Raw genomic sequence first — 18,393 nt, 5'->3', positions numbered from 1 at the left:
TAATAAGTCACAGAACCTAGGTCTAACATCTTGGAATCCAGAGCATTTCCTGGAGTCTTTCAACATGAAAATTCATATCTAAGTCAACAAGTGACTATAATCTAGCATTATACATATGCAATACTTTTTCCTGACACCATACCAAGTCAGCCTTTGAATCCTAACTTTGCTTTTCTGTTGTCAGCTCTTAATCTGGTTAATCTCAGTTCTGTTGCCATTGGACTTGGCTCAGTAAATGGATACATGAATGGGTTTTCAGCCTTTCCATCTCTTCATCTTCCTTTCAGCTTTCTGAACGTGCTTCTTTACCTTCTGCTGCTTTATTTTAGAAGACTATATAGGCAAAGAAAATGAGTGTTTCATTTTAAGTGTCCCAAGTCTTCGTGAGCACCCAGTGAAGCTTATGTGTACCTGTTCACATATGCATATTTTTAAGTAAATTCTGCACCCAGCCTGGGGTCAAACTCAGAACCCTGAGATCAAGAAGAGTTGCATGCTCTCCTGACGAAGCCAGCCAGGCCCTCAGCCCATTCATATTTTAAAGGCAAGGGCTGCAGTGGTCAAAGGGCATCCACACCACCCAGTGCACCTCTGCACGTACCACCCTCTTGACCTCACACATACTCCCTCACTTTCAGGTGAGGGAACAGGTACCAAGAAGGGAAACGACAGATCAGATTTTCTGTTTGCAGAATGAAAACTGCCTACCAGATGAACTGCTCTGTTTTTATAGCTACACAGTTTCCACTTGTGGCTTTTAAAACATAAAACATACTACCAGGGTTACATTTATGTGATCAACTGTTTTTCAAAACCGTTTGAATTTTCTTCCCCCGCAACAATTCTAGGCAGTAGGCCTGGAGCGAAGGCACCGGGGCCGGTTAGTGCCTGAGCACTCAGCTTCTCATCCTTGCTACCCTCCACATTTTTTTTTTAAGTGTTTTCTCTTTCCTCGTAAGCTCAACATTACAAAGATGTTTTTTAAAAGAAAAATGTTAAGACTTTATTCAAGATATAGATCAGGCATTATAACAAAACAGCAGAACTTCAACCTTTGGAATACTGTAATTTTACACCCCTTTGATGCACAGTCCAGTATACTATTTTATTACAGATCATTCTACAGGGACTACAGGAGTAAACTAGGGAAAATGCACAGGGACCATCCGGAAGGTCAGCTCTCTGAGCGTGCACCGTTGGAGAATGAAGCACGTCCTTTGCAGGTCAAACACTGTGCAAGGGGAGGACTAGGGAGATACTCCTCTGTGATCATGGTGGATGAGCACTGTTACCACAAACACACAGACAGTTTACTGGAGAGAACATACACTTCTACACTCTACACAGTGGAGTGAGCAAGCTAATCACACAAAGCCAGGAGGGATTATGACAAAGCTCTCCGGGGTCTAAGTACACCGCCCCGTCTCACCTCTTCAGAAACAGAACAGGTGCCCAATGGCAAAGAACTGAAAGTTATTACGTGAAAATTACAGACTTTGGAGCTAGCATTTTGTAAACGGCCTGTGTCTGTAAATCAGCAAATTAAAGGTGTTCAGTTATGCCCTCTAGACAGAGCAGCACACCACTACATGTACACTCGGAGGCATTCACATTTCCTGTCAGTCCATACACGAATATGCAGCTCGTTGGGGGAGTAAACACATTTTGCCAGAAATAGGACAGCGGCTCTCATTTGTACAGTGAGTGTTTTTAAGAGAGAAACCAACTCCCTCATCAACAGTTGAAGGAAAAATAGTTCCATTTACATTAAGACAGCAGTTTGGATACCTTTCTATTTTCTAAATCTTGAATGAGAAGTAATACAGCGTGTCTGAGAGTAGAGTGCTTCAAACTTGTTTTTGGCATAGTTGAGTGCAAACTTGGTAGCTTGTCCTTGTTAAAACTTTACATTGTAAAATGGTGAAAATACAGTTTGTTCACGAAGGATCTCTGCTGCTAAAGGCATTTATTGTTTTGGCAAAAAAAAATTTTTTTTCTTTTTGCTAAAAAGCTGCTTAAGTGAAGCTGTTTCTGATAATTCTGGGTACTCCCAACTAACAGGTAAATACATTTAAAGCATATATATTTTTCTTCTGAAACTATTCAGTGAGCCTGAAGAAACAGATGTTCTGTCTTCCCTAAGGGGTTTAGGTATTGGTGGGTGTGGGGCACAGACAATGAAAAGCCCTCTGAACCAGGAATTTGCTTATAAGTTTGTTTTCCTAAATCCTGTTGTAAATTACAGAGTAACCTTCAGGGACATTGTGGGAAGAAGGGATTTAAATATGCATATCTGGCAACAACCAACTTCAGGTAAAACTGTTTCTCAGGTGGCTAAGATCCAGCCAGTGTGTCATCAGCCAAAACTACTGACGTGTGTTCGCCGAGCTCAGTAACTCAACAGTCTTGAACCAGGTCTGCTTATAGCTGGTTGACAATAAGTTCTATGTGGTACATTACACTAATTCTCTAGTCTTCAGAGCATATCCATGAACAAACACAATCCAAGTATTATAAGTGACTGCGTTGTGACCACTGCATGCATTACACTGAAAGAAAACACCAACTCTAAGCACAAATATACAAGTCCTACGTTTAGGCTCAGCTCTCCCAGAGGGGAGGAGCTACCTTGGGCCAAAATGCTACCTAAACCAGATTCTTCTTTTCAGATAAAGTTCTGTCTAAGTAGAGAGTCCCCTCAGCAGTGCTCTACTAAGCGATCCTGGCCTGCATAAGACATCCAGTAAGACACGGAGTGCCCATGAGTGCGCGACTTCTCTCACTCACATTCTGCACAAGCCAGGAAGGGAACAGAAGGGTGCCGCCCAGGGCGCTGAGCAGCAAGTCAGTCCGTAAAGATCTCAAGCTCTGAAACCTTTCTAGAACCCAGCATTTTGACAGGTGTCTCAGGTGTATTTGATGGCATATCTGAAACATAGCTTTAGGTTTGGTTTGGTTTGGGTTGGGTTGACTGGTTGGCTTTTGTTTAGTGTTCTCTTAAACAAGATGTTCAGATTACAGGCTCCTCTACCTGGGGAAATGAGTCACAGAACCGGTCACGATGAAGGATAAACAGTCATTCTTCCAGCACTTTTGGAACACTCAAAATGATTCCCCTCAACAGGCCTGTGAGTTCACATCCCCAGGAAGTTTCACCAAGGGTGAGCCACCTGCCTAAAGCTTTGGTAAATCCCTTGAAATGATTCAGAAGCTCTTAATCCAGAATCCAGGGGGAGACAAGCGTCTTGTGATTTCTCTTATTCTGGGCTGCTCCCCTGGCCTCATTGCACTCATCTCTGTCATTACAATATTGTCTCTTCATGCTAAGCATCTCTGGCGTTTTGGCTAAACATCTGTCTGAAGAAGATGGACCGTCGTCCTGCTGGAAAAGGGATGTTCTACTGGAGTTGTGTTTAGAAGCTTCAGAAGCACATTGGAGACATTCTCTATAATCAAAATAATTTTTACACATCTTGTAGTTTTCTTACATATTAGAACCTCTGGCAGCCCTTGCGAGTCCATCTGATTAAGCCAAAACCGATAAATATGTACATTGTAGTCCAAAGTATTAGTACCAAGAACAAAAAAAAGTTTAAAAAAATCGCTCTGTTTGCATTTACAGGACAAAAAACGAAGTATGCGACAAATAAATTACAAATGTACATCTTGGCAGTGTGAGGGTGATCTCTTATATTTCTAAAAACACACTGCTGACAATCCAATTGTGGAAAATTACTAACCTCAGAAGACTTAAAGGTCACCCCCCTCACACTACCTTTCCCTTTAGCCTCTCCCCAGCAACATAAAGAAAAGGAAAATTAAAGTCTTTCAAGTGGAAGAGGGGAGAGAGAAAAGGCTGTGTCTGTGAGGCTGCATACTCAAAGCACGCCAGCTTGCGGATTTCTACGTTATTAGTGACTAGCTCTTTAAGGCAGAGAAGAAACATTCTGTGGGTCCGGTGCTGTTGGCTCATCTCACTCACGTGGTTTCAGTGGCTGAGGATGAGGTACTTTTCTTCCTAAAGCGGGATCGAAGAACTCTAGGCGGTGCCTGCCAGAGGAAACAGAAAAAGGCATCCCTGAATGTGGCGTAAGTGTGGAAACGTTGGAGGCGAGCACCTGTGTGGGTTTGTGTTGAGACACACGCACACATGTGTGAGACAGCCGGCTGGGAATCTGGGAACCAGGTCACATCCCAAGCATCCCATGCTGAGCCAGTTGAGAAGGCAGCGGCCTCCCTCCTGCTTCACCCTCTCCTAAGTCCCTGGGTCTCCCTGGTTGCGGATGGCACACACCTTTCTTGTTTCTGCCTTGGGAGAAAAATGATCCTAGCAAGTGACTCAGCACAGAGAAATGCTTCCCCATCTCTTCCCTTGTCTTTGTTCTTTCCTTGAGAAATGAGCCTAATGTTTCCAGTACGTGCCTAAAATTCCCATCGCCAAGTTCCCAGTCCTCCTTCTGAATGTGAAATACTTGAAAGCACGGCAAGCCCCACAGCAAAGGGGCTCATCTCCCATACAAATGGCTATCAAGTGGGGGAGCCCTCTTTCCACGGAACACATAGATCACAGAAGTTACTTCTACAATGAAAGAAAAGGAAAATTTTGTCCCGGCAGAGCCCTCAAGGCCAGGGGCAGGAAGGGGCGGAGGGCACTAACACAACTGACCCAAGCTACCCCCAACCCCTGTCCCTGTCCACTTCTCTCCAGTCACTTCTTTTTCTATGGCATCCTCTACACCTCTATTCCTTCGGACCTGAAGCCCCTCCCTCCCTTCTCTGTCTTGCTATTTATAGTCCTCTTTAGGACCCAGTTCAAAAGTCCCTCCTGAGCCCATCTCCCCACAGCCCAGACACACAGACGCAGGGTCACTTTCTTTGTTCTCCTAGTGTTCTGCACAAGAGAAGACATGAGAGGACTCTGCCCTGTCTCCCCCCTCCTCACTGAGAACTTTCCGGGGGCACACCCACCTCCATTTCCCAGGAAGTAGCTCAGTGCCCAGAAGGCACACAGAAGGGAGGGAGGGAGGGAGAAAGAGACACAACCAAGGGGGTGGGGTGGGGGGTTGGCGGAGATAGAAAGCTCTGGCCTTCCACCTCCTGAGTCCTCAGGACACCTTTTTGATTCAGAAATGTTTACCAGCTGCCTCTGGACACAGAGTAAAAGAAGAATCAGAGAAAACTAACTCGTAGTTAGTTAGCTATCTCAGGCTGAAGTAAACAGTAAAGCAGCTTGTGCAGCTTTAACAAAACAAAACCCAAATGGCCTAAACCCTCAGACCCTACGGCGTTTTGGGCACCTTCCTTGGGAGAGCTGAGCCCCTCTCCCCATCACAGGGTGGCCTAGGCACTGACGGACTGCCCCAAGAGAGTCCAAACCCAGAACATCTTTTACCAAAACCTCCAACTTCAAAACTGACCCATGCGTGCCCCACCCTGGAAAGGACTCTGATGAACTCAGGTTCGCCCAGTGGTAATAACCACAGTCCTAGTCTGAAAGGGGTCCATTGGCCAAGGTGCTCGGGTAGGGGAACATTTCAGTGCATTCCCTCATCTAAGTCTCACAGGGGTCCCTACACTGAGGACAGGGGGCCTCCCAACTTGCCTCAGATGAACGCTCAGGCCACAGTATTCAGCAGATGGGGCCCAGGAGAGGAGACAAGAGGGGCAGAGAGGAAGACTTGGGAGTCCCTAGTTCTGCCAGCCAGCCCCGTACCTGGGCCCAAGGCTGGCAACTCCCTATCCACATCACAAAGCAAGGCCTCTGAGGCGCTAGGCTTGGCCCTCCGGCTGCCAACACTCCACCCACATCCACAGCAATCAGGTACATTTGGTTTGGGTCTTTTTAGAGGGCTGTGCCGTTCCAGTAAAATTTTCTCAGGATTTGCTTTGTACTAGGCACTATTGCTGTGTCTTGGAGATACAGTGATGAATAGCTTCCGTTAAAAAACGTGTCAAATAACATATTTTCTTCCCCCTAAAACACACATTTGGGTTGCTTTTCATTCACATATCATCTTAGGTTAGTGCTTGCAAATTTTTAAGTTTTATTTTAGGTACTATATCACCTCTCCAATATCTAAATAAAACGAGCAGAGTCTTTTTTTGCCCCTAGGCAAGGATCTGGATGCTACCTAGTGTTCTGTCCTTTTTGTCTGATGGAGAGAGAGGCCCTCGAGAGATGCTGGGGTCCCAAGAGCTGCCACTCCCAGGACCCCAGATCTCCAGGGCAAAGCCCTTGTGCAAACACATGCTCCAGCCCGTAGCCCCAGACCCCTTGTACCTCCAAGGGGATTTCCGTCTTTCGAAGAGCCTTATACTTGTACATGAAATCCAGCAGATCTTCCTCCTCCTCGTCCGAAAATGCCAGTGGGTTTTGGACCTGGTGGGGGTCCCAAGCCTTCACACCACCCTCATTCACATCTCCCTCAACCACTTAATGTCCATTTACAATCTACACAAAGGAGACAAAGTACAGCAGGGAGGGATCAGTGTAGAAAGGAGTGAGGAAGGGCAGGCAAGGTCAAGGTTAGGTACACCACACCACAAGCCTGTTAGGACAGCCAAGGTCCCTGGTGTGTGAAGCAGGAACCCGCATCCTCTGGGCCTCCCTGCAGGGCAGTCCTGGGCTTTGAGCGTGCCGCTAGAAACTGGCAGGCACCATGGACAGGAAGAAGCAGAAGTTCCAAAACCTACGGGATAAGCTGCCAAGGAATGTGGGGGAATTGCTGCCCTGACAGAAGGAGAACACTGCCTTAGCTGAGAGGTGTCAAACCCTGTTGCTGAGACCTGTGACACCACACCAAAGGGTACTCAGGGAAAGAATGTCCTCTAGAAGGATAAATGCCATGATGGTAGAGGGGCCTGGCGGCTCCCTCTAGTCCACGGACAAGCTGTGTTGACAGTGCATTATACTTGCATGTTCAGCTCCGAGCCTTTTTTGAGACAGGATGTCAAATGCCAGGAAGCCTTCAGGGAGAACCTTAAGCAAAGTTACATAGATTGTTTTCCTTTCAAAGGCCAAGTCCCAGAGAAGCAAAGGTGCCCAGTGGAAAGAAAATCGAGGAATACTCTTCCCCCTACAAGACAGCAAGATTCCTGTTTTAGTCTACCTTGATTAAATCCACAAGTAAAATTCCAGAATTAATTCAGGTCATTGAATGCGTAGTGTTTTTTTTAAATGTTCAATTCTTAAACATATTCCATGTCATATGGCCAGGTGGTCAGCACATACCCAGCTTATCTGACACTCAAAGAGATAGCTTTCTATGATCCATATATTGTTTTTACTTAGAAACACAGATTGTAGACGTAGGGGGCCCTCAGATCATCTGGTCAACCACCCCATGGCCTGCGGAAAGAAAACGGAACTCCTTCTGGAACGCCCTGCTACTGTTTCTAAAAACGCAGTGAGCCCCCAGATGTGTTCTCCCCATCAACAGGGGACTCACTAGACTATAACACAGCACCCAACTTAACCAGGTGTGGGTTAAACAAAAATGACAACAGACCCTAATCTTGACCGGGTTTTCCAGGCACTGCTGCTGGACTCCCCAACAGCCATCAGGAGGCAGCACGAGAGCTAGCTGTCTTAACTGTCAGTCGCAAAGTAGACCTGTAGGCGGGAATGGCCTGCTCTGACAGCCAGCCCCTTGGTAAGGGCCAAGATTTCGATCATTAATCTTCCTTTGAGTTTTTTGCTCTGTGCATCCCCCAACCCCGGGGATGGGGTGGGTGGGTTTAGGTTATCCTCTGGTTCCACCCTAGATGGAATCTGGAAGTCATCTGGGAGCCTCATCTCATCTCAAGTCAGACCTTGACACCATTGCAGAGAAATTCCTTCTGGACACAGATAGCCCTTGTCTGATGGGAGGGAAAAGAAATAGGCCTTCCTAGAGCACGAAGTCCTTGGACTAGGGCAGAAACCATAGACACAGCCTGGCCAGCTCAGCCCCAGTGCAAAACTGCATCCTGGGAGTGGGCTTGGGGACTGCTTTGAATCCGTGCCTCTGTTCCCTCCAAATCTTGGTCCAGGGCTTTCCCTGTGCTGACGCTATCCACTCCTTAATAGTCTGATCACTTCCAGAGACGAACTCTGGGCGGGGAGAGTCACTCTCATGCAAGTTCATGGCCACAGCCACCACGTCCAAACCTCAGGTGATGGCGGCCAAGGCCCTGAGCCAGCAGAGCCAGCAGAGCGGCTGTCCTATTGCTCAAGGCTGGGTGGCCTAGAGGGAAGTGCAGGAGCCCCTGCTGTCTGCCCCAGTCTCACGACATTCCATATTAGCAAATGTGTCAGCTGGAGTAAGAAGGCTGGGGAGCGGCCCCCCCTCCTCTCTCTGTGGGGCAGGCAGGGAGGCCAGAGTGGATGCATCTGCACTGAGCCAGAGGCCCTTCTCCCCGCCCCCCCCACCCCAGCTCCCATAGTGCCAAACAACCCCCAGGTTAGCGAACACATCCCACACAGCACACATTAGCAGGTGCCATTAATGGAAGTCAGCAAATGAGTTGCAGAAGAGCACACCCATCTGGAACACTTACATCCGCGTCCCCGACAGCCACCGAGGAGAGAGAAAACAAGATTCTGTTAGGGAAAAGGTCTTCAGGGATGAAACTCACACACGTGTGAGCATGCATGCCTGTGGACAGGTGCATGCCCGGACACACACTCCCTCCCTTCTCACGCTCTAAACCTTGGACAGCTCCTGCTGCTGGAGGAAACACGCAGCCCGGGCCACACTCCAGGCCAATGCAATTCTCTCTCTCTTTCAAAAGGGTGAATAAAAGACATGACTTTGCTTTTTAAAATGATGTCCCATGCACTTGATTTTTTTTTTGATTTTTTTTTTTTAAGAAAAAAGTATGTCTCTATGACTAATTCTGAGCGGTAATACAGACTTGAGTTTTATATTACATCGAGGCAGGTAGAGAGAAGAGGGAGGAGAAAGAGCAGCCAGGCAGGAAGGAGAGGAAAAAATAATAAAAACAAGGAGAGGGAGGAGGAGACCTATGCCAGAAACAGCAGGAAATCGACTGACAGGGGCAGAAATGGAGCCGAAGTGGGGAGAGAATGTTCTACTGGGGTCTGAGATGCACAGAGGAAAATCATCTCAAGGGACCAGGAGGGGCCCTCTGACCAGAGTGTCTGTGATCCCCTGAAATCCTCTCCCACAGCGTCACTGGCTGGAGCTAGCCTCCACCTCCCCCAACACCATTTGCTGACTCTTCCCACCTGGCACCCTTCACTTGCAGAGATGGCCACACTTTATGGAGGAGGGGACAGAGACCTGCACAGCTCAGGGACTTTCCCACCAGCACAGAGGGCCTGGTTTAGACCAACCTGTTTCCTTGCGAGCAGACCCTGGGGAGACTTGGAGGTGTGGGGGAGAATTCTGGGGCACTGGGTGTTAAAGGGCTCGAGAAAGGGAGGGCTGCGGCAAAGTCCCAGATCATAGCTCTAAGCAGAGTCACCCCAGCCCGAGGCCCCACCCAGCCTGGCCCGCTGTGCAGTCCCCAACACCCCCATTCCCGTAGGTCCTGGGGAGAGAAACTTGACTAAATCCCTACAGTCGACTGAAATTCTATTTCAATGCACTAGAAATGCAGCCTCTGATTTGGAAGCCATCAGCGGTCACGAAAAGGTGAGGGCATCCCAGGCAACAGCACAAAGCAGTCCCATGAGGAAGGAATGAAGAAGGCAGCTATCTTCTCCCCGGTCCCCCAAGGAGTAATATGCCAGAATTAGAGGCTTTCAGAATGGTTCATGGAATTTATGAACTCAAAACTGGTGAGTGGTTAGAAATAACTACAGTCGCCTGGGGTTGCTGGGACCTCAAGATTGCCATGAACCAGTATGTCCACTAGGTCCAAGCACTAGCCTCTAGCACTGCAATGCAATTTTCCTTCATAAAACTGAGATATAACTGACATATAACATGTTAGGTTTAGGTGTACAACATAATCATTTGCGATATATATATACATATATATATATATATATGCATGTGTGTGTATATACGTATATACGTATGTGTCTGTTTCTGATGCGGACTGGGTGGCCTCTGAGGCATGCAGAGCTGGTCAGAGTTAGACCCCTGGGTAGGACACCGGTCTCCACTGTTCTCCTGCTCAGAACTCTCTTGACTGTCAGTTCGCACTAGGTTTATGGTCTCCAAAACCCCCAGGTTTTACACGGACTTTCAAAAGCCTTAGAGAAATCTTACAAATGAAGAAATGAAGGGAAAACAGGACACTTCCTAAAACCAGCTCACGCCCTCTGTTCTCACCACTATGGGAAGCATGGCCATACCCTGGCCGCCCCAGCACTGGGAGCACAGGCAGTAGGGAGGACCGTGCTTGCCTCCTCCTCCCCTCATGTCAGCTAGACGCTGTAGGCCCGGTGGTCTTTTGCCTTGGAGCCAAAGGCAGCTCCTCCATGGGGGAGACCCTCCATGTGTACACCCTCCCCATGTACAAGGGGAGCTGAGCTGGTCTAGCACCACGGCCAGTCCCTCACATGTCTACTCAGGGTCAGGGAGACACCAGGAGCAGGTCAGAAGAGAACACGTCCAACCACGGGGCGGCCACGGCTGCATCAAGCCATCACTTGCTCACAGGAAAGGCAGGAGCACGAGTCCCTGTCCAGGACTGGGGAACCCTGTTTTCCTCCCTGCTCCTGGAGGTTTCCTGGCTGCTCCAGGCTGAAACACAAAGCCTTTTCACAGACATTTTCACAACCACGCAGTGAGATGGGGAGGTAGGATCTTTATGTCTATTTTACCAAGGGGAAATCGAGGCTCAGCGTGGTTAGGTGGTTCACGCATGGTTACACAGCTAGTAAGCGGCAAAGCAGGGCCAGGGCTCCCTTGGCTGCACCTGGACCGAGATCCCTGGAGCTATAGGGATCTGTCACTTCCAAGGACCGGGGTAAGTTCCTGTGTCCTCATCACAGAGCACCAGGAAATACGGCCCTGTGGTGGTCTCAGACGATCTCTACACATTCTTTGATACACCTCCCTTTAAGAGGTGGAGATTAATTCCCCTCCCCTTGAGTGGGGGCTGGACCTAATGACTCTCTCCCAACAAACAAAAGAAGGCAGAGGTGGTGGCGTGTGACTTCAAAGACTAGGTCCTAAAACCTACTGCAACCTCCCGAGTGTCCTCTCTCTACCGGATCACTCACTCCAGGTGAAGCCAGCTGCTATGTTGTAAGGATGCTCAGGCAGCCCCAGAGAGACCCATGTGGTAAGGACCCGAGCCTGCAGCCGGAAGCCACGAGAGAGCCATCTTAGAAGCAGATCCTCAAAGCTCAGTCAAGCCTTCAGATGACCACAGCCCCTGCCAGTATCCTGACTACAACTCTTCATAGACCATGACCCGGAACCCCCCCAGTTCAGCTGCTCCTGAATTCCGAGCCTGCACACACTAAGATAACACAGGTTTGTTATTTCAGGGAGTTAACCTCCTGAATTCCCCACAGACTGTGCAGCTGGAAGGGAGCCCCAGGGTCAGGCGCCAGCTTCTGGTTAGAACCTCCGCCTCCGGCGAGAGCCCAGCACGCTGCACAGAGGCTGGCTGCTTACTCACCTTTCCGGGTCCTGCAGGTGGAGCAGCAGGTACACACTGTGGGGATGGGGGACATCATCAGTGATACCCCGCACTTGACAGGAACCAGCCCCAGGCAAGCGGGGAGGCCCCAGTGGGTTCAATATAGGGGTCCCAGGACTGTGGGTCTCTGTAGAGACACCAAGGTTGGGGGAGGAGATCATTCCAGATTCCGCTTCTTCTCAGGGGCTAAAAAATACCCGTGCCTGGTCCACAGAGGTCTGTCCTTAAATCCTCCAAAAAATAATTGCCACTGCACCTGCCCCCACATCCCTGCTCTGGATTCCTTCCAGTTCAGAATGGCCTCCAGGAAACCTTCTCAGACTGACCTCTGGCTCTCCCGAGTGCTTAGGGTCAGTCACTTGGCTGTTGCTATGCAAACTCCACTGGTCTCGGTGCCCATCTGGGCCTTGGTATACAGTAGGTGCTTACTAAATACATGCTGAGTGTCTCCAAAATCATGGAAGGCAAGGATCATTCTTTCAACACCCTCCGCACCCTTCTTGGGGTTCAATGCCAGGCTTTCAATAAATGGTGTCTAACAAAATTCTGTAGGGAGGGCAATATGTTCCTGGAAAGTCTGTATTATTATTTCACACCAGGGATATGTATTTTTATTTTACACACACTGTTCCATAATATCTCACTCTGTTTTGTCCTTTTTTCACTAGGCATAGTGTTTTTGAGATCCGCCTGGATGAACATTGAGACCACTGCCTCCCACAGCTGCGCACATCTCCATGGGGTCCAGCCACCGCCTCTTACCTGTCCGCTGTTAGGCTGCCTTCAACAGCTGTCCAGGCTTCGCAAATTCTCCTGTTTGCTCTCCTCCCAACCCTAAGACATAGGCTGAATAGGGATTACGGTACCCTTTTTCCAGAGGAGAGCACTGGAGGGAACTGTGCTCGTCCTCCATGCCCAGGTCGAATTCTGTAGTAGTGACTGCCTGGGGTATCATTCCGAGAAAGGGTCGGAAGCCCAATGCGAACAATGTGGAAAGTGCCTAAGGATGTCTGCCTTGCTCATACTATGTCTGCTGCAGGCCCACGGTCGCCCTGCCGGAATGGGAGCCCAGACACCAGCCCCACCCGGCCACGCCCAGTGTCAAAGGCCGACGAGGCCAGGAGGGAGGAACACCAGCCCTTTGTAGCTGGGCCTCCTCTGCCAGACTTCCTTCCAGGCACCTCGATCCCCAACTACTCCGGGGCCTCTGATCTGGGTGCTTTTGTGGCATGCCCAGGCCCCGGGTCATCTTTCACCTGTCTCTCTTCCCAAGAGGACTTTTATTTTAGGCCCCAGGACAGCTGGAGCGAGTGCCACATGGTCCCTGCCCTCCTGCTGGGTCAGCACCTCCCTCCTCTGCCCCCTGGAATTACAGGTGCTGTGGCCGAGGGGAGCAGCAGGGAGAGCAGGCGGCATCCTGTGGTAGCATCGCAGGTTCTCTGCTTCTCCGGGAGCTCCGAGGGCTCAGCCTGAGTCCCGGCATGCCACAGAGTGCGTCAGAGCTAATGGGAGGCGGCAGGACCAGCATCAAGACAGAGCATCCCAAACCCGTGTCTATCTAGTGCTGGTCTGGGAAAATGGTGGAAGCCAGGCACATGCTTCCCATCACCTTCTGACCTTACCAGACTTCTCCCTTTCCCACATTCTGAGGCTGCCCTGAATCATCCACCAAGGAACAGTCTAGGCAGGACGCCTCAATCTGGTCCTGGGTGGCCTTGGCACCGTACATGACCTCTCTGAACATACTTCCTCTACTTGGTTCACTTTATAATGACAACATAGAATCTTAGAGGGCGAGGGACTGTGGGGCTGCTGAGGCCCACCTGCTGGCCAAAGCAAGAAGACCTCCTTAGAGCCTCAGTACATGACCATCCAGCTTTGGTTTGGCTCCTTCCAATTTTCAGAGACCTCTCAAGGCAGCTCATTTGTCTCCTGGACACTTTCCCATTAGGAAGCGTTTTCATGGGTGGGTTAGATAACAACAGAAACAATAGCAGCTACTACATAAAATGCCAGGCATGATCCTAAGCACTCTTGCACGGATTATCTTGTTTGAATCCTCAAGACACCCCTACAAATGGGTATTGTTATCCCATGTGTACAGATAGGGAACCTGAGCCCAGGTCATAGAGGTAGTAAGCAGCTGCCCCCTTGGGACTTTATCAACTTTGTCCCATTGGTTCTTGCTCCGTCCTCTGAGCCTCCCAGAACTGGGGCCCATTCTTCTTCCTAATAACAGTTCACATTGAGGTTCTATAGCCCATGAGCTTACCGAAGGTGGAGGTGACCCCTAATTCCAGTTTCTAGCCCTATTTCTGAGACAATGCCCAGTAGGTCAGAAGCTGGAGATGCTCAAGGACACCTAGATAGTGGAGGGGTGAGCACCTGGAGGGCACTGGCCCAGGATTCAGGAGACCCTGGACCGGAGAACGTCAGTCAGTGGGTTACCCTGGATACTGTTCCCTTCCCTGGGCCTCTGTCTCTTCATCGGTAAAATCCGAAGCTCAGACTGAACCATCCTGAGGTCCCTGCCTGCCTGGCCTTCTGGGATTCCGTTCTGAACTCTCCTGGGGGAGGGTTCACTTAGGAGATAACCCCCGACCCAAGATGATCCTCACCTCTACGGCCAAGCTTCAACCTTCCCAACACCACCGGAGTTAAACCATCTTCCCTCCAAGAAAAACAGTCTTCACACCCGGGGCCAGGGTAAAGTGGACTATTCCTCAGAAGGGAGAAAACTGATGGACACCGGGCTCTGAGCTGTTCCTCTCTTCCTGGCAGGGCACGTGAGTCTTTATTCCTAGGGCAGCCACAGGGCCCCTTTGTTCCCAAACCTGTCCATGACCCCCAAAGTCAGGCGGGGTCCCTGAGGCTTGGGCTGCACCTCACAGCACAGGGTCAGGGCCCCTCTCTGTGTTCAAGAGCAGGGCTGCTACCAGGCACATGTCACAGACAGGCTCCAAAAGGGTGGTCCGATTCCCATCTGCGAGGCTGGATTTCCCACCAAGGGTGAGGAGTTGAGCTGGCAATCCAGGACTGGCCCCTGTACCCTCTTCACCATTAACCCGGCCGTGCTCAGCCTCCGAGAGCCAAGGGCCCTGGAAGCTCTCCAAGGAATGGTTTGGAAGATGTGAGTCCTGGCCCAGCACCCTACCCCCTCATAAGCCCCCAAACTACGCCCCCCCCCCATAAGCCTGAAACCCACTAATGGGTCAGACACCCGTGGGTCCCGAATTTGGCTATACCTCAACACCATCACATATGTGAGTCTCGTCCCAGACTCACTGACCTTTCCGGGCATGGGCGCAGGGCTCTGCATGTTTAACGGGGCCCCGAGGTCAATGCTAATACAAGCATCCTGAGACACTGGGGATACAGGTGGGGTTTCCCTAAAGCCATGGCCTCTGCAGGAATCAGACCTTGGAGCTAGTGTGGTCCTTGGCACATAGTGGCTGAGGGCGTGCGTGGTGAATGGGGGCTCAGGGCTGGGAGGAGATGGTGGAGTGAGGGAGTACAGGAGACATTCAGGCAGGGAAAAGGGACCACAGGAGCCGTAAGCCCTGGAAGAGAAATTCAGGTGCAGGTAAGCCCTCCTGGGAGTGTGGGGTCAGAGAGGAAAAGAGGGAAGAAAGCTGCCTTGGCCGAGGGCCAGTGGTGCCCATGGCTTCCAGGCTTGGTTCAGGCACTATTCCCCAACCACCCCCAAACCCTCAGATCATCAGATGGAGCAGGCAAGACCCTTTGGTGCAGGTGGTCTAATCCTTTCCCCTGATCAGAGTCCCCAGGCCAGCCTCCCATGCTGGCCTGAGTGGTGCTCTGCTTCTTAGCCGGCCTAGAATGATCTGATGGACATCTGTGTGGACGGCAATGCCGGGTTATATGCCACGTGGTGTGGACTGGGCCGCTGGCAACAAAAGCAAGACCTATGAACTGGGAAGGGGGAAGAGGGACATGACACATACCTGAGCTGCTAGCACTCTCAGAAGCACTCCTGGACATCTTGGGCTGGCCGTGTTTGCCGGGGGCTCGCCCGGACCCCGGTGTGGGCGGGCTGGAGGGAGCAGGGGCACCGTCACCCCTGATGGTGGTGAGGTCCTGCATGCTGAAGCTGCGAAGTCTCTCTGATAAGGCACCCTGCCCCTGGAGACAACACAGAAAGGGGCCCAGGTCAGAGGCCTGCCCCACACAGCATAGGCTGTGGGGCAGGGGGCAGGCAAACACCACACAGGGGGCTTCTGGCAGTCAGCCAGGTGGAACACAAGAGCTGGAAGGACTCTGCAGAGGGCCCGGGGCCGGGTGTACTTGCTGGAAGCTCCGAGAGGGTCAAGGTCTAGAATGTTCCAGGGCCTTCTGTGGGTCCCAGCAATTGTTCCTCTGGCTCCAGGCTCCTTCCTCTCCTTTAGACGCCCACATCACAGGGTGAGCCAGAGCCAGAGACAGACTCACTCCTGGCTGAGGAAAGGACGGCTGCCTGCCGTTGCTGCTTCTCTGGCTTTAACATGAATAAAAATCTCTACATAGCCACATTTTGCTCAGTTCCCAAGACATAAGAATCCGGTCAGAAAGAGCAAAACCTAATATTCTGTGTGCTCGGGCCTTCCTCTTTTCCAAGGAAATAAAATTCAGCCAGTGTTGTTTTTTTTTTAAATGTTTGACAACAGCGATTTCTCTTATCTGTTCATGTTGCTGTTTATGAGGCGCATTTCCTTCTACTCTAGCATCTGAGCTTCATAAAATACACAAAAGGTAATAAATCAGGAAGGGGGGAAAATGATATTAAAAAAAAAAAGCCCTGCTGACTATAACCATTTCATATTCTGAGAGAGTCACAGAATTCATCTCAGGGGAAAATTGTTCTTTTGTTTAGGAAAGCAAGATCAATCCATTATATTTAAGAAAGGGAAGGTCCTTGCTGTCTGGATGAGAGAATCTGTGTCAGAATGGAAAGGATCACAGCGAAGGCTCAGGGAGAGCGGTATTGCCCCAGGGGAGCCTCAGGGGCTGGAGAGGGAGCTTGTGTTTGGGGGAGAAGGACCTGAGAGGGAGGCCAGGGTCTGGTAGGAGACTGGGGTTGTTGAGAATGGGGTTGGGATTTGAAGAGAAGGAGATGGGCCAGTAACCACTAGGCAAATGGATGAAGCTGGGCGTCGTCAGAAATACTGGAGGGCCTGTAGACTTCCCACAGAGGCAAGGGACAGCAGGGGATGGGGGAGGACATATTATACTTGGATAAGGAAGGAAAGAGTGGTTCTAGAGGGCTGGAGGCCTTGCGGACAATAAGGCACAACAGATGGAATAGAACCAACAAATAAGCACAAAATCAGTGGGAACAGCTAACGAGAAGGTTCTGGTTTGGGGGCAGGATGGATGAAACAAACAGGGACCACAATGGCTTAGTGGGATGCTTTCAACATGGCAGAGGGTTTGGAGGACTTTTTTCATTTCAGTTGAGGAGAATAAAGGAAAAAAAAAAAAAAAAGGCAATGAAAACAGCCAGCAAAGCAGAGCAGTCCATATAAGTGACTAGTCAAAGAGCCAGTTAGAAAAAGGAGCAAATGCAGAATGAGTTCGTTAGAGTGAAGGGGGGGAAACAAAAGGATCTTGCAAACAGGTCTAGAAGGAATGTCAGAGTAAAACAATGCACATGAAAATATGAAAAAGACCAGTTCTCAACCTACCAAAGATATAAAAACATCTCTAGGTAATTAACAACAAAAAAGAAAACTATTTAAATAATCAAATAAAATTAGAACTGTATATCCAGGCAAAGGGGAGTCTGATGTTAAAAAGAGATGGAAATTCGCCTGTTAGCCTCAGATACCACTCTGTATAATGGAGGCCAGTGGGTCGAGGGCTCACCTTCTAGACATGAACAACTGGGTGGTCTGTGCCATGAAAACCAGGTGGGACTAGCTGCCCAGTATAATCCCCTCCAAGAGCTATCAGCCAAAAATCCACGATTATTTCACCTGGAAACATTTTAGGTGACATCCAGAACTCAGAAGAAATGAGAGGACTGAAGAACAAAAATTGATTCTGAAAAGAAGGGGGGAAATATTGCTACGGACAATGCCATAATTCAGTGTTAGTTTCATGTCCAGGAAGACCATTCACTGGCTCACTTTCAGTCTTCCTCCATTCAGTTACTCTTGTCCAACAAGAAACAATTTATCAAGGACGTTCTCTGGGCAAGATGCTGTGCTAGGTGTAATTAGGAAACACCAACAATACAGCTCGATTTTGGACGAAATATAAAAAGACAAATGTACAAATAACCACACAGAGCTGCCAGACCAGAAAATATAGAAATCGAAGATGAAGAGCAAGTGTTCTAGAGTCAGACCTAGAGTCAAATTACAGTCCTATCACAGATTGCTGGGTGACCTTAATCTCTCCCCATCTCAATATTCTCCTCCACCAAGGAGCATCCACATGGCGGGATATGGGGAGGGTTACATGAGATTATGCCCATACAATATCCCTTACAAAGCCCAATGCCAAGTAAGTGTTCAAAAAATACCAGTTATGATCATGGTGATGACGACGGTGTTCATGATGATACTGCCTCATGTAACACACAAATTGCTGTTGGAATAAAAAAATGAAAAGACTACACCTGACCAAAAGGACACAGGGGGCTTCATGACCCCACGCCCAAATAAATGGCCAGGGACAAACTCCATCAATGTGTCTGCCAGCTCTTGCAAATGCTCAGCAACCTATCTGAGAGCAGGCAGAGCAGGCACCATACGTGACCTCTTCGGCAAAGCAGTGGATTCCACTCCCAGA

General features: G+C 49.6%; 1 protein-coding gene across 7 annotated transcripts in view; it reads right to left on the bottom strand.

Moving 5' to 3' along the window:
- Positions 1-975: 975 nt before the first annotated feature.
- REEP1 (receptor accessory protein 1) overlaps positions 976-18,393 on the bottom strand; it is a 106,087-nt gene continuing 88,669 nt past the window's right edge. For 3 of the 7 annotated variants that reach the window (XM_047745596.1, XM_047745598.1, XM_047745600.1), the window contains 5 exons: positions 15,567-15,744; positions 11,584-11,619; positions 6,281-6,432; positions 3,983-4,050; positions 976-3,446 (listed from right to left, as the gene is read on the bottom strand). In XM_047745596.1, the coding sequence (XP_047601552.1) occupies positions 3,215-3,446; positions 3,983-4,050; positions 6,281-6,432; positions 11,584-11,619; positions 15,567-15,744 (666 nt within the window). In that variant the 3' untranslated portion in view covers positions 976-3,214. Of the gene's footprint in view, positions 4,051-6,280; positions 6,452-11,583; positions 11,620-15,566; positions 15,745-18,393 lie in introns of those variants that run through there. The other 4 variants (XM_047745597.1, XR_007130073.1, XM_047745602.1 and 1 more) reach the window with 4 other exon arrangements.

This window comes from Lutra lutra, chromosome 9 (genome assembly GCF_902655055.1).
Source record: "Lutra lutra chromosome 9, mLutLut1.2, whole genome shotgun sequence".
Taxonomy (NCBI): domain Eukaryota; kingdom Metazoa; phylum Chordata; class Mammalia; order Carnivora; family Mustelidae; genus Lutra; species Lutra lutra.
The sequence above is the reverse complement of the archived record's forward strand: the minus strand, read 5'-3'. Positions and strand labels throughout refer to the sequence as shown.